At 39.0% G+C, this 25,131-nt stretch overlaps 1 protein-coding gene across 1 annotated transcript; it reads left to right on the top strand.

Annotated features, from left to right (window-relative positions):
- Window positions 1–6,561: 6,561 nt before the first annotated feature.
- On the top strand, window positions 6,562–7,974 carry LOC306658992 (putative sperm motility kinase W; the record flags this gene model as incomplete). The annotated part of the gene is made up of 1 exon (XM_079136249.1): window positions 6,562–7,974. The coding sequence occupies one exon, from the start codon at window positions 6,562–6,564 to the stop codon at window positions 7,972–7,974; it is 1,413 nt and encodes a 470-aa protein (XP_078992375.1).
- Between the last annotated feature and the right edge of the window lie 17,157 nt (window positions 7,975–25,131).

Below are 25,131 nucleotides of genomic sequence, written 5' to 3' on the forward strand. Positions count from 1 at the left end.
CAGTCATGTGAGATGAAAGTAGCAATATGCAAGTTGCAGTTCCTTCTGATCCAGTCCTCCCTGTAGTCAAACTAATTTCAGCAGCTTTGCCTCTCTGTTCTTTAATTGGCCTCTCCAAGCACTGAAGAGTCAGACACTGTGGTTTCCAGGGCAACAGCCTTTGATTCCAGCATTTCTATGAGTCTTACTTTTGATGAGGACGACCCCTCATTTTTCTATAGATTGACTGTATGTTTGTGCCTTATCTCAAAAACTGTTGCATAACCCAAGATCACAAATATTTTCTATTTATTCTTCTAGAAGTTTTCAGTTTTACATTTAGATCCATTTCGAAGAGCTAATGTTTTTTACATGGTGTGAGGTATGATTTTTGGGTCATTTTTTTAGTACAGATAACCAATTGTGTGCGTAGAACTTTCTTGGAAAGGCTGTACTAACATGTTGGCATTTGAAACTGGCATTAAACCTGGGAGAACCCAGGTTTATTTTGGAAAATAAAATGCAAACTTAATGAGGCAGATCTAAAATCTTGTCAATTTTGAAAGTTCAGTTGGAAATAGTTTGTATATCTCTTAAAATCCTTGGTTATACAATGGTTCTGACATGGTCCCTTCCCAGCCCAGGTATCCCAGCCCAGGTATCCCAGCCCAGGTATCCCAGCCCAGGTAAAGAAAAATAACCTGAAAGTGCCCTTGATTAGTGATTCTACCCCCCAGCCAAGCTGTCCCAGTTGGTTGCAATTAGCAGAATTTAATGTCTCATCAGTGAGATGATGAGTAAAAAGCTCACCACTACCGTATTCTTAATTAAACAAAGAAATAAGGAAATGTCACACAGATATCTGAACTGAGCTACTAAGAAGCTGATGCATAGGTTTTTCAGGCATATTTGACTTATGATTTGTATATCCTTCTCTGAAAGAAGTTTGAAAGGAAATTGAAACAGATCCCTTTTTTTTCCCCACGTTTTCTATCCCATTTCTCTTCTTTTCTTCAAAATAGGTTAGTGGATTTACAGTTTTAAATAGGTTGATAGGTTAATAGTCTTAAGCTTGTGAAAAAGTAAAACTGAGGTCCCTACTAACTCTGGAAAATACATAGGTAAGACATGATTGCCCACATCAACCAAAGAATGCAAACCCCCCACTGTGCTTTCTTTCCATTTGCCAATCATCAACTACAATTTCCAACCTACCCTTTCTTTAAGACCTTATTCAAATCAAATTGTTTCCACAAAGGTCAAAAATAGTATTTTAATTTATGACCTGACATACTTCTCCTTTATTATAATTTTATATTTGTGTAAATCTAAATCTACACATCAACATCTAGATCTCCACCTCTATCCTTATCTCCACCTTCATTTCTTATTTTACTATTTTGCTTTAAGTCCCTAAGAACCACTTTTACATCTAATTATATGCACCATGGTGCCTGGCACATAGTATTCGTCAAACTGGACTGAAAGCCAGGTAATCTGAAATTATGAATGATCTCCCTACTTCTTCTTTCCAGTCGTCAAGTACATTGGGTTTTGTGAACCTAGTGATTATTAGACTTACAGAATCAAGCAGGGGCTGGACATATTTTAGATTTAAGTTAAGACATTATGCTGTCAGTTTTCACATTGCAAATTCAGTCTAATGAAATTATCTTAAATATACAGAGAGGGTTTGTGATGAAGGTTCTTCTAAAGTTAGTTGCTCTGGAGCCCAGATTTCCAGGTTGGATTTCAGAGGCCCCTGAAATGAGTGTCTCCTTGCTTTATTGTCACCTTTCTATGTGAACATAAACAAGTTACTTAGAATCCCTGTGAAAACAGAAATAACAACATCATACCAGTAGCCTAGCAACTTCTCAAAATCATTATGTGATAATATCTATAGAGTGCTTTCTGCTTGTTAGATGGAGAGGAGTTTTAGAAAAACAAGCCATTACTGGTATAGTTAAGCAATACCTAGTGAATCAAGGTCATATTGTCCAACATTTGTCACTAGTTCTCTAATTCTCTGAAGAGCTACATTATCCAAGACTAGAACTAATTTTAATAATGGGTACACAGAGCAACCTCAATTAACCAACACATAACTGTGGTCCTCAAGTAACCAGAATTTTTCCAAACTGAGAAAGCCCACATTCTTCTCAATCAACAACAATTAAAACAATAAGTTTAAGATATTCCGAGAACCTTCTAAATGTTTTACATGCAATTCCTCAATTATCACAACCACCCTTGACAATATTATTCCCATTTGGTATATGAGAAAAATGACAGTTACAGAGCATAAGGAAATTGATGAGATCAACTCAGTTGCTACAGAAATAGGATACAGATGCAGGCAACCTGACCAGGGTCTAGGATTTTTGACCACTATTCATAACTAAAAGGGAAAGGGGAAAATGGAAAAAAAAAATTTTCATCTTCACCTTGTGCCATCAGCAAAATTTGGCATGTGATTTGCACTTTTAAGGTTGGAGAGCTCACACAAGTTACACAAGGGAAGGAAACAGAAACCATAGCTGTGGTCCTGGAGCAGTTCAAATTCCAAGTAGACCTGGTATAGCCAAAAGAAGTCTAGGTGGAAAGACAGTCAACATCTCCAGTGGTAACCTGTGAGGTGATGATAATATGCTTCTCAGAATTCAGCAAACACTGCTGATGTAACTCGTGGCACAATCAAGGGACCTGCTACCACCATCACCTCTGACTCACCCTAAGTTTCATTCCATCTAGTGTGAAGTAGGAAGAGAGAGGCAACAAAATCCATCTGTGTGTTCACAATTTCTTTCAGACTTACTTGATTTAAAAGATGAATAAACTGGTAAAGAGGATGCCACAAAATTAGAATACATTTCATTTGGCAAAGATTTTTGACAAGATACTGAAATATAGATTCATACTTTTAGAGGTAGATACATTTGGACCTTGGTGCAAGACAACTCATTTTTAAAAAACCACAAGGACACGGAGGCAGGGAGAGCATGTGTTCAAGCCAGACCTGATCGTCTTAGTGAGACCTTGTTACTTTCATGAGAGTAACAGAGAATGGAGTAGTATAACTGAACAATGGAACACACAACTACAATTGAGGTGAAATAAACCAATTTTTGGAAACACATGAATTACCATAAGAACATGAACCTTTGAGGGTCTAATGATCATTAGGAAGTTAAGTTCCCAATTTGAAAACCTCCAAAGGGATCCTTGGGTGTAGATGATATTACTGGAGAATTCTACCACACAATTAAAGAAGAATTAGGGCAATTCTATGCAATCATCTCTGGGATGAAGAAAACTAGGGAGCAATTTGCAACTTATTTAATGAGGCTGGCATTACCAGATCATTAAGCCAGAAAAGACTGTGCCAAAATAAAACAATGGAAGAAACCTGAAATTGACTGGTCAAAGTCCATCATGAAATAGACATGAAAATCCCTACACATTAATACATTTCTCATTGACAAGTATAGAAAAATCACATGGCAAAATTTAACATCTATGGAATAAAAACTTTTAGAAAAATAGGAATAGATAGTAATATGAGTTGAATGATATCCCTGCAAAGCATGCTTAGATTCTAATCTAAGAAAAAGATATTTTGTTCAGAAATGGCATTACTATGATGTAATTACCCCAAGATGGGGTCATAAAGGAATAGGATGAGTTCTTGGTTCAGTGTGACTTGCTTCCTTATAAGGAAAGCAGGGTGGATGTTGGCAATGTTGCACTTCTGTCCTTATAAGAATAGAAGACTAGTCTACTGGTTCAATAGAACTTGTGTCCTTATAAGGAGAGCAGGATAGGCTGCTAGTTCACTGGTACTTTTGTCCTTGTAAGGAAAACAGGGTGAACTCTTGATTCACTGTGCCTTTCATTCTTCTATGATTATCTGATCTCCTATCTAGTTGATATTTGTAGTGAAACATTTGAAGTCCTATCCCTTTCATTCTGGATATGTTCTCCAGGTATTTCTTTGTGGTTTCCATGAAGATCCCTTTAACATGAGAACAAGAAACCATTCTGATATGAACATGTAGCAGCATAACTTCAGTAACATGGACAGTGCTGCTCCTGTACATTTGCACCCCTTGCCACTTGGTTTCTGATGTCAGGAATGTAACAAGTGTATGCATTGTGTGTGGACATCAAATCTGAAGTGGCCTCTGAGGGCCCATGCACCAAGCCTGGTGAAACAACATTGTAGGCATCCTCTCAGTCAGCAGAGGATCCCATGATCTCTACTCAAAGAAATATTCTCTCTGTACCTTGGGGCCACCCTTAGTGGGTATGGTCTTACAAATTCCTGAGATACCCTCAAGGCATCTTCCCTATTGTGTTTGTGCAAAGAACCTAGTATCTCTTTAGGATCTGTAATCTCTTCAATAAGCACATCTTCTTCAGCCTCATATTTGCATGTGCTTTTCTGTCCAAACTACATGGTTTAAAAATTCTTTAGCTCTGTTTTCTCCTCCCCATCCTTATAATAAATTGTCCTGAAAGCTTCCAGCAATATCCATGCCAGTGACTGAATGCTGTGCTGTCTTGAAATTTCCTTCACCTGAATTAATTAGTCCATTGCTTTAAAATTCAGCCTAAAACAGGGTCTCAGGAAATGGACAAAATGTAATCAAGTTCATTGACAGTAAATAACACAAGCAACCTCTAGACCAATTTTACATAGTCTTCAATTCCTTCTGAAACCTCATTAACATGGTCTGCGTACCTGTTAATGGTCTTATGAGCATCCCCAGAATTTCACATTAAGCTTTGATTACTGCATTTCAAAATTTTTCAGGCTTGCATCTCCAAACTGTTAAAAATTCTTATAGCAAATCAGCGTCAAAGGTTTCTGATCCAGTCAGTCACAGCAAGGATTGGACTTATCAATACCAATTTCTGTTTCAGTTGGCTTTATTTGGTGCTGTAACCACAGCACCCAACAAAAACAACTTAGGGATGATAACTTTATTAGTAGCTCCTGATTTCAGAGGTATCTGTCCATAGATGGCTCAGGCCCAACATGAGGCAGCACATCATGGGGCAAAGGCCAAGGAAAGAAAATCTGCTCCCTTCATGGCAACAAAGGAACACAAAGAGGGGAAGGAGACACAGGGAAGAAGCACCCTTTCACGAATTAGTCCAGTGACCCCTTCTCCAATTATGGTCCACATGCCTACAGTTAACACCCAGTTAATCCATTGAAACTAGTGGGGTCTGACTAGGTACAACTCTCACAATCCAGTCATTGTACATTTGCATATTCCCTCATTAACACAGCAGCTTTGGGGAACACTTCATTTTAAGCTAAAAGAGTCTGTAAGTCTATCTGCTTAGGACAGTGAGACAGGGGAATCACATATTCAAACCCAGCCTGAGCAACTTAGCGAGAACTTGTCTCACAATAAAAAGACTGGGGATATAACTCAGTGGCAGGGCACTTGTTTAAAATGTGTGAGGCTCTGGATTGATCTATTGAGTTGCCAGCATATATAAAATAGAAAGAAAGAAAAAGTGTGTGGGGGGGCTACTTGAGGGAATGAGTTCCACATTTCTGTTCTTCTTTCATGTAAGGACACAGTACCAAAACAGTGCTTTGGCCTTGAACTTGCCAGTATACAGAACTGGGAATAGTTAATTTGTTAATAAACAACCAACATAAAGTATTTGATTGTAGTAGAATGAAGGGACCTAGTCATCTGAGAACATCTCCCTTTTTCACTCCACTGCGGAGGACATTTTACTGGATCTAGGATTCTTGGCTTCTAAGCTTTGTCCTTTATTACTTTGAATATTTCAACCCACTGTGTTTTGCACTCCAGTGATTCTACTGAGAGATATTTCAAGGACCTTGTGGGGAAATTATGATGAACTCTTCCTCTCAACCTCATAGGTGTGCATACCATGCTTTACAGTGTCTTAGGGAACAGAGCATTTTGTTTTAGTATCACAATGTGAGTGAGGTGCTACCATCCTTTTGACAGTTATTATTCAATGTTAGGAAAAAAAAAAAAGCTGTCGAATACCTTGAGTGCAGATATGATGAGGTCTTCCAAAGACAAAGTTATTACAGACTTAGACTTGAAAACAAACAGCCATTGAAGGACTGTACAAATTTTAATTTTTAAAACATAAATATCAGTTTCCATAACCCATTGAAGCAAAAGGCTTCTGGAGTCCTTTCTTATTCTCATTCTGAACGTGGAAAATGTCCCATAGGCCCACAGGGAGATGGCCACTGGAAGGGGATGCCCAGGTGTGATTGGGCCATTTCTTGCTCTGACCTCACAAGGAGCCATTGTGAGGGAAGGTCAAAACTGGGTATATAACTGAGTGGCTGCGACTGGATCTTTGTCCATAAGTACAGGAAGCTCTTGGTGGTGACCTGTCGGACTCCCAGATAGTTAGTGCGTTTGGTGGTTGGCGGTTGGCAGTTGGTGGCTGTGGTCTTTGGTGATTGGTTCTTTGATTTGGGTTTTTTGTTTTGTTTTTTGCTTTTGGTTTGTTGTTTTGGTTTGTTATTTTTTTTTTAGCTAGCTTCCTTAGTGGGTGTTCCTGCTTAGGATGGCTAGGAAGAGTAGAGAGACTAGTGTAGTGGTGCAGGAGGAGGCCTTCACAGACCGTTACCAGGTCTTGAGGGCCATTGGGCATGGGGCATTTGGTCAGGTGATCCTCGCCCGCCATCTGCTCACTGGGGCAGAGGTGGCGGTGAAAGTCCTGGAGAAGAGAATGTGGAAGAGTTTGGCCCGTTCAGAGAAACGGGCGTTGATGACCCTGAACCACCCGAATGTGATCCAGCTCTTACAGGTTATTGACACTGACCAACATGTCTACCTGGTGATGGAGTATGGAGGCAGGGGATCGCTATTTGACTTCATCCCTGATGGGGGCATGCAGGAGGAAGAGGAGGCCAGGAGACTATTTAGGCAGATCACGTGTGCAGTGTGCTACTGCCACAAGATGTGCATCGTGCATGGAGACCTGAAGCCCGAGAACATTGTGCTGGATGCCAGGGGAGACATCCGACTCATCGACTTTGGCTTAAGCACCGTTGTCAAGCCTGGGCAGCAGCAGAACGAGTCCTGGGGCCCTCTGGAGGGCCCTGCAGAGGACAGCTGGAAACTGGGTATCATTTTGTATTTCGTGTTGACGGGCGACCGCCCGCGTAGTATCTCCGAAGCTGAGTTGGAATTTCCCCAGCACGTGTCTGCTGAAGCACAAGAACTGGTCAAGAAAATCCTGGCAGACGACCCTGAAAGCAGGCTCTCGGTAGAGGACATCTTGAAGGACCCCTGGCTGAATCAGGGTGAGGAGAACTCATCTTCCCATGATGAGCCCCTCCCCAGCCTCTCAGACCCCATAGTACTGACGGTCCTCTTCGACATGGGCTTCGACCCATACACTACCTGGGTGTCTCTATCCAAGAGGAGGTTTGACGATGCCATGGCTGCCTATCTCCTAGTGCAGCAGCAGATAAGCCAGGGGACAGGCCGCATGAAGCCTGTGAGGCGGAGGGTGCTACCTCAGCTGTGCCCCAGGGATCCTTCCGTGTCCCCTGCCCTCCCAAAGAGGAGGGCGAGTGAGCCTGCCCTACACACCTCCCCCTTGCCCTGTGAACCTCAGCCACCTGAGGAGGCCAAAGAGTCAGGGCAGAAGGTTGAGAGAAGTTGCAGCGTGCCTGCCATTAGACTCCGCTTCCTGCATGACAAGACCCCCACTCCCAGCCTAGCCTCCCAGCCTGACTCTGTGTGCGACAAACCTGGACCCTGCATATCAGCCGACAGCCATGTCTCCCAAGATGCCACCACAGCCCATCCCCAGGGCCACAGGAAGCGCTGGAAGCGGGTGAGGCAGAGGATCGCCGCCTGCTTCCGCAGACTGTGCTCTTGCATACCCTCCTGTGTTAGTGAAGACGTGGCTGAGACACAGGGAGACCAGAGACCTGCTAAGTGTGGAAACCGGGTGGTTCCTATCTAAATTCAGACCTCAGACGGACCAAACGAACACACAGCCAGCCAGAGGACACTTTGCTCCGTGGATGCTGTTGTCACTACGTGGACATTGGTCACGTGGACTCAAACAGCTGCAGGACTGAGTGTGCTCACTGGCTGGGGCTTCTCCACTTGGGGTCCAGCCAGGAGCACATCTGGATCTACCTGAACATCGGGTGTCTCTCCTGTCCCCACCTGGGAGGGACATCAGATGAGACTGTTTTCCCTGGGACATTTCCCCTGCCCTGCTCTTCTCTGTCCTTCCTCCCATGCTCCTGGCATGGCAGAGATATTTCTTAATAAATCTCTCTCAAATTGCATAGTGAAGTTGATGTTGCAACAATTAAAAAAAGAAGACTGATATAAAAAAATGGGAGGAGGCTGTTCTGAGTGAGGCTGGAGCCCACCAGGTGTCCTCTCCAGGCCTGGACCCCTGTGCCTCCCTCTCCTGTTCAGTGTAGATAGACTTGCTCACCTAGAGCCATTGTAGATGGGGCCGCAGTTACCTTAGCTGGTGTACAGGGTCTTTCCTCCAGCCAGTGTAGATGAGCACTCACTTGCTTTGACCTTGTGCCTTGGAGACTTGCTCCCCTTAACCCAGTTGGATGGCGATTTCACCCTAGAACCAGTGTAGACATGACTGAGTTTGAAACAGCCAGACCACATCTCTCCCTGACTTGTGTGGAAAGGGAGGGTGTCCACTGTTGGAGGAATCACATCTGAGAAGGCATTGGAGACCCAGAGTGTTCTAGGATCATCTCCTTCATCCTGTTTGCAGGGAAGGCAGAGGAGGGTCAGGGTGTAGGGTGGGCCTGCCTGCAGCAGGGACTTGTGCCTCACCACCCAAAACCACCTAGGGGTCCTTGCTGAAGGTACAGAGAAGGGAGCACATGGGTTTGTAGAGTGGAGGTGACAAGCCATCTTATGGATGCCGTTTACATAAAAGCAAAGTGTACCCATGTGGAACTGCTCGTTGCTTGGGGTTCTCTTCATGGTGGGTTTGTAAATTGAATTGTGCACAAATGAAGAGTGGGAAATACTTGGGTTGGCCAGGATGGGAGGCTCCTAACACCTTCCTTCCCTGATCTCTCCCAGGACTGCGCCCCAGAGCTGCTCTGCAGCTGCTTCCTGCTATTACCCTCGGTGGTCAGGAATGGACCTTTAAGAAATGTATGTCACATGTGTCATTTTAGTAGTGTGCTATTTTCTGATAGGATCCCAGCTGTGAAATTGTCAGATGCTTGGAAGCATTTTAAAAAGAATCACTTCACATCTAGTATTGTAGAAAAAATCCCAATGGTGGTAAATCCCCCTAAGGCAAGGCCCCTACCCAGCTTGAGGCTGAGGCACATAGTGTGCAGCCTGGAAATGGCCATTTTCTGGTCCAACCTTGCCTAGGGAAGGGATTGCCTAATGGCTGCCTGAAAGTGTACAGTGTGCAGGAGGTTCTGGGAAGCAGGAGAGGCCCAGTGAGGATCATGGAGGAGTGTGCCTGAGGAGGAACCCAGGCCCAGGTGGACAACTCCAGGCCCACATGGGGACAGTCACAGAGGCGTGCAGGGTCCTGGAGGATGGAGGGAGGAGGGTAGAGGAGGAGTGCCTTTTTGCCTTTTGTGTGGCTTGTTCTCAGGAGCAGAAAGACAGGGTGTCCTAGCTGGAATTTTCCTCGAGGCCTGCCACTGGGCCAGGCTGGCACTTGTCAGGCAGGTGTTCTCCCTGTGGCTCCCAGAAACAGATGTTGGCCTTCCCTGTGCGGGCAGTGTAGCTCCCGCTCTCTAGGTAAGGAAGGGCTGTTTCACTTAATTATTTAAATATGTGGGTGCCGAGCTCCTTCACACTGAGGCCTTACATCAAGTCATGCCCAGACCATGGGCTCCATCCTTGCAACCTGCACTCACTTTTCCACTTTGGGTTGCAGATGCCCATTGTCCCCAGGGCCTCCTTGCTCCACAACCTCCTGTGGCCTCTTCATTCCTGCTGGGCCCAAATGCAGTCAAGTGGGGATGGTGGCTGTGGTCTGTGCACATCCCACCTGACAGGAGGTTATTGGCAGTGTCCAGAAAGCCAGGTGTGACATTCATGTTCACAAACCCTGAATAAAACAGGTCTCATTTACACAGTGGCAACTAAATAGACCTTTCTTTCTTTCTTTCTTTCTTTCTTTCTTTCTTTCTTTCTTTCTTTCTTTCTTTCTTTCTTTCTTTCTTCCTTTCTTCTTTCTTTCTTTCTTTCTTTCTTTCTTTCTTTCTTTCTTTCTTTCTCTCTTTTTTAAACAAAGTTTGTAGCCTATGGCTTTAGGGAAAACATGAGAGTGACAGGCAATGATTAGCGCAACTGAACAACTTTAAACACACAGTCTGCACAGTTTAGATGAAATAGGTCAGATTTTGGTAAAGTATGAACTACCAGAAGAACATGAGCATTTACATGGTCCAGTGACCATTAAGACAATTAAGTTCCCGATTTGAAAATCTCCAAGAAGACCTCCTCATGAGGAGAGTAGAGATGATGTCCCTTGTGGTGACTGATGCACAGGAATACCCAGGGTTGACACCATCACCAGAAGCTAGGAAGCAGTCTTAGTGGGAGAATGACCTTGATGACCATCAGGATTTTGGACACATATCTCCCAGAAGAACAAGAAAATGTGTGTGCTGTTTTAAACCAGTGACTTTGTGCCACCTGGTTGTGGCTGCCTTAGGAAGTCATACACAGGGGGCTTAACTTGATAGAGACCAGCCAAACTGGCAGAGCTAATATTATACTTGATGGTGAAAGGATGATCAAGGTAAGAGTGCCTACTCTCAACACCTTTATTCACCAGTGCTGGAAGTTGTAGTCAGAGCATGAAGGCAAGAACAGGAAATGAAAGGCCTACAAATCACAAAGGAGGGGAGAAAGCAGTCCCCATTTGAATATGACATGATTTTACACAGAAAAAAATTTAAAACTTCCAAGAATTCCTAGAACTTACTAGTAAGTTCAGTAGGATTTCAGGGATTCAGAATAAATATACAAAAATCCATTTTATTTCTGAATGGTAGCAATGAGCTTGTGGAAAATTAAGATAAACATACAACATCATTTGCAGTTGCTCAAAAGAGGTACTCAGGTGTAGTTCTAACCGTTTATGGCATGGGCCTTTAATACTGCACAGCACCAAAGAATGAGGAAGAAAGTCAAGGAAGATCCAAATACAGGGAGGGACATTCCATGTTGTGAATTAGGAGATTCAGTTGTATTTGCCTGTTTGTCTGGGTTGTCGGCAGAACCCAGTTCCTTGCCCTCGTGGGAGTGAGGGTCCTACTTCCTTTCTAGCTCTTGCTGAGGAACATCCTCATTTTCTCATGTCCACCTGGAGTCCACCAAGAGTCCATGGCTCTTGTTCACCTTCCTTCATTTTCAGAATCAGTAAAGCAGCTTGAGTCTCTCTCATATTTAGACTCTTCCATTTCATCTTCCTCATCCAGTTTAGTTTTAGTTTTTAAGCATCATGAAATTAGATAGGACCAGTTGGTAACCAGGATAATCTCTGAATTGGAAGATCATCTGATCAGCAACCTTGTTTCCTGCTTCACTACGTGAGGTATAATTTATAGTTTCTGGGGTTAGGTTGTTCACATCTTTTGGTGGACAGGGCAATTGCCCTACCTATCACACATGCCTAGCCTTTTGATGACTTCCTGTTGTCTGAGGCATTGAATGTAAGGTTTTCAAGATCCCACTCTTTCCTCCTTGTTTGTTTTACTTCTGATTCAGCTACCTGTGGTGTTCAGCACAGGCCATGTCTTTCATGGTTAGTGTCTCTGTGTGTCTTCTCTCCTTAGAAACCTCTCTCCTTTCAGCCAATCAATAAAAGGGCAAAGGAACTGAACAGACACTTCACAGAAGGTGAAATGCAACCAGTCAACAAATATATGAAAAAATGTTCAACATCTCTAGCAATAAGAGAAACACAAATCAAAACTACACTGAGATTTCATCTCACTCCAGTCAGAATGGCAATTATCATGAATACAAGTAACAATCAATGTTGGTGAAGATGTGAGGGAAACAGTACACTCATGCATTGCAGACGGGACTAGAAATTGCTGCAACCACTCTACAAAGCAGTATAGAGATTCCTCAGAAATCTTGGGATGGAATCACCATTTGACCCAGTTATCCCACTCCTTAGCATATACCCAAAAGACTTAAAATCAGCATACTACAGTGACACACTCACATCAATATTTATAGCAGTACAATTCACAATGGCTTAGCTAAGGAATCAACCTGAAATATTACTCAGCCTTAAAGAAGAATGAAATTATGGCATTTGCAGGTAAAAAAATGGAACTGGAGATTATCATGCTCATTAAAATAAGCCAATCCCCCCCAAAAAAACCCAAAGACTGAAGGCTTTCTCTAATATGTGGATGCTAATTCACAATAATGGTGGCAGGGGAGAGGGGAGGCTAGGGAAGAATAGAGATTCTTTGGATTGGGCAGACAGAAGTAAAGAAGGGGAGGGGATAAGGAGGTAGGAAGGATAGTACAATGATTTAGACATTATTACTGTATGTGCATATATGATTACATGACCAACGTGATTTCACATCATGTATAATCATAAGAATGAGAAGTTATACTCCACTTATGTATGATGGGTCAAAATGCATTCTACTGCAATGTATAACTAATTAGAACAAATTTTCTGAAAAAGAAAATATATAACATTGAAATGAAAAATTTCTATAAAGGAGAATATCTAGATCAGGCATAGTGAAACAAATAAATGAATAAAAAGTCACCAATAGATAATACCAAGGACCTTACCAACAATGACAAAAATACATTAATATTTAACCTTGAAAATTATTAAAGTCCAATGGATTATTTTTAATGCAAATTCCCTAGGACAAGGAATGGAGAAACATACATATAAATAGTTGGTGAGAATTTTCCAGAAGTAAATTAAAACTTAAGAGCAGGAGAGCTGTTGAAATAAGAAAAAAAAAAGGACTTATTATAGTTTAAAGGAAAATTCCAATATTTAATAAATATAGGTTCACCAAAATATTTATAGCCAAAAATTTATGTACAAATATAAAAATCAAGAAGATTGTGCTTCCCGCTTCTAAATAAACAAAAAACTAATGCTTTACCAATACAAAACAGTGAAAACAAGAAGACAGAAATAAGAAAGGAAAAAGTCATATATGATAATTTTGTTCAATCCTAACAATTGGGAATACCCGAATAAAATGGATACACTATCACAGTGCATGTTTATTATTTAGTAGCTTTGCCAACATTTAAATATATAACTTCTGACTCCCATTTCATTGTGTATATCATGTTAATATATTGTTTAAATATGCTTACCAATGATATACTTAACATCATTCCCTTATTATCAGTGGAGAGAGTGAGCCACAGTATTTTTCTTAATGTATTCTTTGTAAATTTTTGTGTCCATAAGATGTTGAATTTGTTAAAAGGATTTGGAAAGTGATCTTGCTCCTATATGTCATGAAATATTTGAATATTATTGGGTTTAAAGGTTAAAGGATTAGTTGATGTCATCTGAGAAATTCTTTTTATGGAGGAGGACTATATAGTTCTTCCACATTTTGTTTATGGCAATTGATTCAGATATTTTTCTCTGTATGGATGGGTATTTTCTAAATAGACTGTCTATCTCCTCTGATGCCCATTTTGGCTAAGTGTGCTTCCTTGGAATATCATGTTAGACACAGGAGGAAAAAGACCTACGGAGCCTGGAACACTGGTAACGTGACCACAACATAAGGTTATTAAACCTTTGCACTTCCACTTATGTGTAGCTGAACTCAATCCTGACCAAAAAAAAAAAAAAAAAAAAAAAACCACAGGAGATAAACTAGCATTTATCAAATATATGAATGCATTAATAAATGAAACACAAATAAATGTATTATAAGTGGAATATATACAGATGGAATTGAGATTTTTGTTAGGGCTACATAAAACATGTAGTCCCAGATGTGATACCTATATAAGTACAAACTTGGGTAACAGCAACTAAAGCAGAAATAAATTCAACAAACTCAGCATAGCCTTTTTGGTTCTGTTCACAGTAGATGTGACCTCATATGACCTGCAATGAGAGTCTATGGTAAGGTTTGGCAATGTCTCAGGCAACAGGAGAGCGGCTTTGTGTGATGAAAGCGATAGTTTGTTGGATGTGATCTCAATGGATTCCCAACTCAGCCTTCTGATCTTTGACATCTTCCATCTCATTGTCCCACAGTCTTGCATGTTCTTTATTGCTTTGTTGTATCAGTATTAATAACCAATTATACATTTCATTTATTTATTTATCCATTCAACCAATAATTATTGTGTGTCCAGGCACTGTTTAGCCATCAAAAGATACAGGAAGATCAAGAAGGGAGGACATGGTTAGTTTTCAAGCACTTATTCAAAAATTGATTAAGAGTCAGTTCTTTTTCATTATTTCTCAGAGATTTTACTTTATCCAACATTTCTTGCCAGGGCTGGGTCCTTACATGACTACTTATATATGGGTCTAGCTTTGTGTATTATAGTGCAGCTATTGCTCACATCATGGTACAAGAAGTAAACACAATAAATTTTAATACAAGTAAGGAAGCCAAGGAATTATTAAGGATGTTATATGTACAGCAGAGTCACTTATGAGTCTGGGGCTATGCTCTATGGTGTCCACTGCTATACTCTTGGAGAAGATATTTACTCCCCAATAGAGAGGATGATTCAAAAAGTATAGATTACGGTTGGGGCTGCATGGAGTTTCTGACTTCTAAGTGCAATTACTGTTATGGTGAGAGCTATCTTATTTTCTCCAGAAGTAACTAAAATTCTTTTGAGATACTTTTGATGTAAGAATGGTTGCTTAAAACTGCTTGGTACTGACATCAAAACAGACACGTAGATAATGGTACAGAATAGACGACAGAGTCAAACCCACACATGTACAGTCATCTGATCCTTGACGAAGGTGCTGGAAACATACATTGAAGACAGCTCTTTTAACAAATGGTGCTGGGAAAACTGATTATCCATACATATAAGAATGAGACTGGACCCTTATAGCTAACCCCGCACAAGATTCAACTCAAAATGGATCAAAGTCCTTGGAATTGCACTAGAAACTAGCAACTCCTAGAAGACAACATAGGGTCAACACTTCAGCATATAGGCATAGGCAACAACTTTCTCAGCAGGACTCCTGGAGTTCAGGAAATAATGCCATGAGTTAATACATAGGATGGTATCAAGTTATAAAACTACATACACACACACACACACACACACACACATATATATATACATGTATATAAAGTTATAAACAAAGGAAAGAATTAGGAATATGAAGGGAGGACCCACAGAATGGGTGAAATTCTTTTCTAGCTACTCTTCTGACAGATGATTAATATCTAGAATATATAAAGAACTCAAAAAATTTTACACCAAAAAAATCAAATAACCCAATTAATAGATGGGTCAATGAATTAATCAGACATTTCTCAAGAAAAGAAATGCAAACTGCCAACAAATATGAAAAAATGTTTAACATCATTAGCAATTAGGGATATGCAAATCAAAACTACACTGAGATTTTATCTTACACTAGTCAGAATGGCAATCATCAAGAATAAAAATAATAATAAATGCTGGAGAGAATGGAGAAAAAGGAAAATTTTTACACTCTCAGTGGTGTTGCAAATCAGTACAACCACTATGGAAATCATTATGGAGGGTCCTCAAAAGACTAAGAATGGATCCACCATATGATCCAGCTAAACCACACATTGGTATTTCCCTGAAGAACTCAAGTCATCTGCTACAGTGATACATGCATACCCATGCTTATAGCAGCACAATTCACAGGGGCCAAACTATGGAACCTATGTGTCCATTAAAGATGAATGGATTAAAAAAATGTGGTTTATATACACAATGGAATTTTATTTGGCCATGAAGAAAAATGAAATTATGTCATTTGTAGGAAAATGGATGGGACTTGAGAATATCTTATGAAGATAAATAAGTCAAACTCAGAAGGTAAAGGATTGTATGTTTTCTCTCATGTGGAAGCTAGAGAGGAAAAAGGAAAAGAAAGGTAGAAATGAAACTCATAGAAATTGAAGAAATCAAAGGGAAATCAGTAGAGGGAAGGCACAAAGGTGAGGGGAAGTTTGGAAGAGGGGAGGAAGTGCTGGGAGTGATATTGGCCAAATTGTATTGTGTATTGTGTGTATGAGTGAATATGTGACGACAAACCCCATCATCACGTACAACTATAATGCACCAATTAAAATGTGGAAAAGAGTGACTGTTTAGTTCTTTCATAGTTCTGGAAAAAATCACGAAGCCAACAATTAACATATTCCTCAAAATTAAACAAATTTCCTGAATGTCTATATCATTCATGTTATACGTTACTTTCTGTATAGTTGCTTACCTTGTAGTCATTATGTTCATTTTCTAACTACTGAAAAAGCATTTTAAAAATCATATTAATTGATAGTTATTCATCTGTTATTAGCAGTCCTTCCACATAACCATCTCAGAGGGAAACTCACTTTATAGAATGTATTATATACTAATGTAAGTGACCTGTGGAACTGGTATTGATTTTCATTGCTTAAAAGTACATGAATAGAAATCCTAATGTGATGTAAACTCTCACAATACCTACGGAGGGGTGGTTGTTTGGAATTCTAGACTTGGGAGATGTTTTTCAATATACGCTTTTCTAGCATCTGTTGCTCATGAAGTTTAAAATCCACCCATCCTCTTGTTACATAAGCTTCAAAATTAGTAGCTTTATTGTGTGGGTGCCTTTTCCTCTAACAACAGTATAATTAAAGGAGAGAAAGTGATACAGGATGCTAGAGCTCACATTTACCCACGATCTACCGTTTTACATTAGTTATTTTATTATGTATTTGCCTGGATTATACCTCCTTGGTAAGTTAAAAGGTAAGTATGTTTTTCTAAACAAATATTCTATTAAAGTTCCATTTGAGCAAAGATTATATCAAGATTTTATGAGGACATTAATGGGATTCTTCCTAATCTCCAAATTTCTGTACGATCTAAACAATATTTATCTGCCTGATGAACTTGCTTTGTTGGCAAAATGCGAACGGTGATTTTTAACTTGTAGGAAAAAGAAAAAAAAATATAGGAAACATACTTTGTTATGTTTAGAGACCTATCCCATTTGATAACGACTGGGCAGTTTGACTTTTCTTTGTTAGCTCTTTCTTTATTATTACAGCCCCTCAGCAGAAATCAGCTGCAGATTTGGACCTCTTCCTGAGAGAGCTACATCCCATCATACACACCTTCACTATGGGATCCAGTTCTTGAATTCCATTGGTCACTTTGGCACCTGGGGAGTATTTTCAGATTCTTGCATGCTCACTGTTACACAGTGAAATCCGGGGAGTATTTTCAAATTGAAGTCAACATAGATGGTTTTTCATACATATTTATTTTTAATTATTAAACATTTGAAACATTTAGACAAATACAAAATGAATGCAACAAGTGCCTAGATTACACTGCTTCACCCCACTGACATCCCCATAATTTCCCATATCTGCTTCAGATTATTCTTTTAAAAAATCAACAAAATGAGGCCCTTTGTACTTCCCTGCCCTCTCCTTTCTGCTATATCTTACTATAAAAATAACCAAACAAACATAATTTGGTGTTGGTCAATCTCACTCATATTGTTATAGTTTTCCTCTATCTAGACTTCTTTCATGGGTATATAAACTTTACATACATGCTTAAATGCAATATGCAATTTTAAATAATGCTTCTTCACTCAATACCATATTTGAAATTTAGACGCATTCACATGGGTGTAATTTATTTTTACAGTTATATGGTATTTCATCTTCTGAATATATTCTAATATATGCATCCATTCTCCTCTTAGTAACATACAGAAACAACCTATATATTCACTATCACTAAAATTGCCACCGTAAATATGCTACATCCTTCTCCCTGGACACACACACCTAAGCATTATTAGGATGTGTTTCTACAAGTGGAATTGCAGAACTGTAGAATACAAATGCCCTCAACTTTAGCATGCATTGCCAAATTGCTCCTTAAAAATAATTGAAACTTTCTTCTGCTAGATGGATGTGATAGTTTTCATTTCTAGATGTTGTCTCTAGCAGGTAGGGAGGTCACACTGCTTTTTACCATTTTATTGATGTGAAAGGATATCATATTATGATTTTAATTTACAGTTTCCCATTGCTAGTGAATTTGAACTTCTTTTCATATTTTTTGACCATACATGTTTCCTCTTCCATCAAGTTGCTGATTATATGGAATTCAGGGTCAGTGTATTGTAGTACTGTAGGGAGAATATATAACATTCACATTTCAAGGGCTGTCTCTTAGAATTAGGAAACAGCAAACATTTCATCTTTCATATTAATACTGAAAGATGGTCCCTAAAATAGACCTCGAATTCATCCTCTTTTTGCTACTGCAACAAAACACCTGAATTAAGCTAACTTTATTTTCCAAAAGAGGTTTATTTAGGTCATAGTTTTAGAGGCTAAAAGTCCAAACAGAATAGGGGCAGGTCAGTAAGGGGGCAGATGGAGGGAATGCGGGAATGCTCAGGTAGAAGTAAGAGATTTCACAGCCAAAACAGGAAGCTAGAGAACCACTGGGGTCCCATGATCTCCTCTTAGTTCCCCAGTTGATCTAATGACCTCCCACTCAGCTCTACCTCTTAAAAGTTCTCACCTCCCAGTATCATCACACTGAGGACTAAGCTCCCAACACATGAACCTCTGGGGGCCGATTAATATCTGAACCACAGCAGGCAGCATTCAAGTTCCAATAGAAAGTATGAAGGGAAAGAGTCAACATGTGAATGCTACCCAGTTTACCCATTTACAAAAAAAAAATAAACAGCCTTTCATGAATCTCTATATACAAGACCTCTATTTGGACTTCACTAGTCAGAATTATGCCACCTGGGCTTCCACAGTAGTGAATATTGGATACACATTATTTGCTACTATGTTATATAGCAACTTACATTAATAGAAATAGAAATAGAAATGTAAGTAAGACATTAATATAAATAGAAATATAAGTAAGACATTAATATAAATAGAAATATAAGTAAGACATTAATATAAAAAGAAATATAAGTAAGACATTAATATAAATAGAAATATAAGTAAGACATTAATATAAAAAGAAATATAAGTAAGACATGGCTCCTTTCAAGTTGGTCCAGGCCAGTGAACTCTGTCCCAACAACTCTACTGATTTTATGAATGCATTTGTATGTATAGACATATCCACAAATTGTTACTTAACAGTAGGTATATTGTACCTTAACTGCTTTTTCTTTGTTGGACATTTGGCTTTTCTCCAGCTAGTCACTAACGTAAATACTGCTTCTGTGAACATCCTGATAAATACAATTAATTTTACATATGGAGGTGACTATATCCTTACAGTGTACAGAGATACTTGTTATTTGCAGTAGTTATGTTCTATGAGTTACCATTAAAACTAAATTAGCCATTTCTGAGACACTGCTCCGATGGAAATACAGGAAATATAATACTGTAGCCACACTTTTGTCAAATAATTAATACACGATCTTATTTTCTGTGTGTTTCTGTTTAAAGACCTTGTTGCCATTGAGCTCACAATGGCACTACAATTCATATCTGAAAGAAGTTCACCCAACACACATTTTCTCCATAAGGCACAGCTCAGTATTCTTACACTTAGGAACAATTACACTTTAGCACTATGCTTGAAGACCCCTTTTGAATACTAAAATCACCAACAACAGCAACAATAAAAATGCTATTAACAGATCATGGAAAGAACATTTGTTTACAGTATGCAAGTTAAAATAAGAAGACAGTATCACCTTGTTCAACTTCCACTGGGAATTTTCCACCCCTCTGTAGATGTCCATGAACCACAAAGCAGGAGGAGTTTTGACCTTGAGATTACAAATCCATTTTAATGAGTATGAGAATTCACAGGTGCAGAACCTGCAAATAATGAACATTATCTCTAAAAGCAAAATTATTACATATTTGGGTATAAATAATTTTGTCTTTCATACCTCCATTAGAACTCCTATGATTTATATTACTCAGATTGCTAATAACAGAAATCAAACTTTGATCAAGCAGAAAAGAGAGGAGAGAGAGAGAGAGAGAAGAGAATATCAAGTCTAGTAAGCAAACCATGGGAGGGGCAAGATGCTTAGAGGCAGAAACCGAATGTCAGGACCCTCTGTTTCTTGACTCTGCTCTGCCTTGAGCTCTCCATTGTCTCAGTTCAGCGTTGTCACGTGGCCAGGAGCATGCCCACACTCAGCTCTGAAGGTACATCCTATCGCCGAACATTCCAGATGAAAGGAAGCTTTGCTAGCTGACTTTAAGTTTGAGAAATGTTATGGGAGAACTTGGGTAGTCCTGCCCTGAGTCCGTCTTATCCCCTGGGGTTTGTGGGAGCAGGATTTATTACCACAAGGTCAGAAGCCCAGTTCTGGTCTCTGCAGAGGTGCGGTCTGCCGTCTACCCAACATCGTTTCTGTCAGATTTATTCTTTCCCTCGTAGACGGTTTTTTCAAAGCAGAAGGCGTCTTCTATCCTAATATTCTCACCACCTCACAAGGAACCCAGAGCCAGTGCTTAATGTTTCTTAAATAAGAATTACCAGATTGCACTCTGGGGGGGATGCTTTCTTAATATTTACCCAGAGCTTGGCCAACAATGAGTTCTCTCACTTTAAATTCAAATTTTCTAGATACTAACCCAAAACACCTTCAATTTTAAAAAAGAACTCTAAAAGATAAATACACCACAAGAAGATCACATGGGAGTAAAAATATGAATTTTGGGAAAACTCTTTGCTCTTAAGGCCTTGAGTTATAGAACTTACTATGAAAGAACAGTTCTTTAAAAACCTGAAATTGTGGATACTTTATGTGCAAGAAAGAAAAACAACTTAGCATAATACCAATTAACTTCCCAGATATTATTCCCAGGGCTTAAAGTAAATATAAAGCTTTACTGTTCAGAGGGCCTCCTATTTTGGAAACACTGATTACACAGTCAACCTTTGGACTTGTTGGGTCTATCTTTAGTCAATTAAATTAACAAGCTGCCTTTAAAAATCATCAATCCAATTCCCTTCTTCAGCCACTCATTTATAAACACCCAGGGAAAACAGACTATTAATGATGGATACTATTCCTGCCTTGCAGAGATAATCATGAAATGTACTACAAACTGGTTATTAATTGCTTTCACATAATCACCATTTCCCATATCACAGAGAATAATTAAAAATTAGTAAAGTTATATAGTCTTTCATATCTTCTAAAGCGCTTCCTGATGGTATCACAGTGTTTCTGTTACAGGAGAAAAGCCTGATATTGTTCCTGTTTTATTTGAGATTCCATCTTAAGGCCACACAATTAAGTTTATTAGCATGAGGCAGAGGGCCCCCAAGCCTACCAAAATCTATCTTTCAAGGGTGTTTAAAAGGACATTCTGTAGTTGAAGTTATTAGCCTTAAGCAACCAGGCATTCTGACACTGCTTGACAGTAAGTCATTGTTTTGACAGTCAATCCTGTGGTCTTCATTTAAGAAGGATTCCCTAGGAAGTTTTCACTTGAAAGGTGTTAAGTACAGTCATTGTGTGCTAGGGTGAAGGGGCACAAGGTTTGCATTAGAGGACTTGGTTTCTTGTTCATACCCTTGATTGTTGCCTGGGAGACCTTGACCAAGTTATTCAACTTCCTTGAGACTTTTTCTTCTTTTGTTACCAAACGGTGAAATAATATGAAATACATAACTCTGTTACAAAAGGTTCTAATAAAGATTAAATGAAAGAGTGCATGTGAAAATGCTGCAAAATTATAAACTACTATTTATAAGACAACTTGATTTGTGTACCTTGCTAAAAACTCTACTAAAGTTTTCATGAAAGTAGATTCTGCATTTTTTAAAAAATCTTAATTATTCCAATTAAGGTAGATCATAATAACTGTTGTACATATATTTCTAGTAAATGCTCTCAGTAAATGTTTATTTAAAATGATTATGTAAAAGCAGAGGAAGTAATCTAAACACATGAGAAAATATATTTTCCCAGTATTCCAAATTTAACCCTGGAAAGGTAGAGAAAAGGCTTTGGAAAAGAGAAGTTAAAATATATTTTTAAAAATATGTTCTAAGCACTATTCTAGGTCTTTGCAGAATTATCTTAATCATGAGAATATCACTAACAAATAATAATTACCACTACTTTTTAAATTTTTTTATTTGTTCTAATTAGTTGTACATGACAGTAGAATGCATTTATACATTTTAATAGACTATATATAAATGGAGTGTAATTTCTCATTTTTCTGATTGCACATATTGTAGGATCACATTGGTCAGGCAGTAACACATGTACATGAGGTATTGTCTGTTTCACTCTACTATCCTTCCTACCCTCATACCCCTTCCCCTTCCTTCACTCTCCTCTACCTAATATACAGTAACTATTCTTCCCTAGTGCCCCTCCATCTTATTGTGACTAAGCATCCACATATCAGAGAAAACATTTGACCTTTGTTTTTTGGGGTTTGGCTTATTTCACTTAGCAAGATATTCTCCAACTCCATCCATTTACCAGCAAATGCCATAATTTCATTCTTCTTTAAGGCTGAGTAATACTCCATCGTATCTATATACCATATTTTCTTTATCCATCCATCTGTTGAATGGCACCTAAGTTGGTTCCATAGTTTGGCTATTGTGAGTTGAGCTACTATAAACATTGATGTGACTGAGTCACTGAAGTATGCTGATTTTAAGTCCATTGGGTATAAAACAAGGAGTGGAATAACTGGGTTAAATGGTGGTTCCTTTCCAAGTTTTTTGAGGAATCTCCATACTGCTTTCCATAATGGCTGCACCATTTTGCATTCCCACCAGCAACATACAAGTGTACCTTTTCCCCACATCCTCACCAACATTTAATGTTGCTTGTGTTCTTGATGGTTGTCATTCTGATTGGAGTGAGATGAAATCTTAGAGTAGTTTCAATTTGCTAGAGATGTTGAACATTTTTTCATATATTTGTTGATCAATTGTGTATCTTCTGTGAAGTGTCTGTTCAGTTCCTTAGCCCATTTATTGATTAGGTTAATTGTTTTTTGTTTGTTTTTTTGTTTTGGTGTTAAGTTTTGTGAGTTCTTTATATATCCTAGAGATTAATGCTTTATCTGAAGTGCATGTGGTAAAGATTTTCTTCCAAACTGTAGGCTCTCTCTTCACATTATTGTTTCTTTTGCTGAGAAGAAGCTTTTTGTTTGAATCCATCCCATTTTTTGATTCTTGATTTAACTTCTTGTGCTTTATGGGTCTTGTTAAGGAAGTCAGATCCTAGGAGGACAGGTGATTCCTTTATGAATTTCAGTTTTCTGGTGGAATTTTTTGGATCTTCTAAATATAGAACCTTGTCATCAGTAAATAGTGATAGTTTGAGTTCTTCTTTACCTATTTGTATCCCTTTAATTTCTTTCTTCTAATTGTTGTAGCTAAAGTTTCAAGGACACAGCTGAATAACAGTGGTGTGAAAGAGGGCATCCATGTCTTGTTCCAATTTTTAGAGGGAATGCTTTTAATTCTTCTCCATTGAGAATGATGTTGGCCTTGGTTTTAACATATATGGCTTTTATGATGTTGAAGTATGTTCTTACTATCCCTGTTTTTTCTAGTGTTTTGAACATGAAGGGATGCTGTATGTTGTCAAATGCTTTTTCTGCATCTATTGAGATAATCACACAATTTTTGTATTTAAGTCTATTGGTATGATGAATTATGTTTATTGTTTTCCATATGTTGAACCAACCCTGCATCCCTGGGATGAACCCCACTTGATTTGGGTGCACTATCTTTTTAATATGTTTTTGTATGGGATTTGTCAGAATTTTATTGAGAATTTTTACATCAATATTCATCAGGGATACTGGTGTGAAGTTTTCTCTCCTTGATGTGTCTTTGTCTGGTTTTAGTATTGGGGTGATATTAGCCTTATAGAATGATTTTGGAAGGGTTCCCTCCTTTTATATTTCATGGAATAATTTGAGAAGTATTGGTGTTAATTCTTCTTTGAAAGTCTTGTAGAACTCAGCTGAGAATCCATCTGCCCCTGGGCTTTTCTTAATTGGTAGGCTTTTGATGGCGTTTTCTATTTCATTACTTGAAATTGTTCTGTTTGTATTATGTGTGATCTCCTGATTCAGTTTAGGTAGGTCATATGTGTCTAGAAATTTGTCAGTGTCTTTAATATTTTCCATTTTATTGGAATATAAATTTTCAAAATAGTTTTGTATTACCTTTTGTATTTCAGTTGTGTCCATTGTGATATTTCCTTTTTCATCACATATTTTAGTAATTTGGGTTTTCTCTCTTTTTCTCTTTGTTAGTGTGGCTAGAGGTTTATCAATTTTATTGATTTTTTTCCAAAGAACCCACTTTTTTGTCAATTTTTTTCAATTGTTTTTTTTTGTTTCACTTTTATCGATTTCAGCTGATTTTAATTTTTCCCTGTTCTCTACTGTTTTTGGTATTGATAAACAGCAGAACTGCAAAACACCATGCACATACCACCATCCTCAACAAGTGATGCACGAAAAACACCCTGCTCCAAGTATGGTGGAGAGATGAGAGAGGAGAAAAAAATAAAATAAAATAAAACTCAGTGGAAAATTGAACAACTGTCTCTGCCAGCGTCCGAAAACTTCTCAGCCTTGAATCCAACCTCCCCACAAGACAGATTGGTCCAGACTGTCCACAGCACACCCAGTCACTATCCTACCAATCCAGGCCTCAGATGACCTGGGTTTGGCCACATTGCCGTCCCAAGATCTCAATGCCACTGGAATTTGGAGAGAGACCTCCAGGTATGCAAAATCCTGAGAAACGAAACTAGATGACTCTACCAACACTCCCAGGAGGAAGAGCCCAGGTGCAGCCAAACCCGCAGAAACTCCCACACTGAACCTCCAGGCCCTGGCCAGTGTCCCCAGACAGGGCAGCTGTGCCCCAAGAT

Source organism: Sciurus vulgaris (genome assembly GCF_902686455.1).
Source record: "Sciurus vulgaris genome assembly, chromosome: 4".
Lineage (NCBI taxonomy): Eukaryota > Metazoa > Chordata > Mammalia > Rodentia > Sciuridae > Sciurus > Sciurus vulgaris.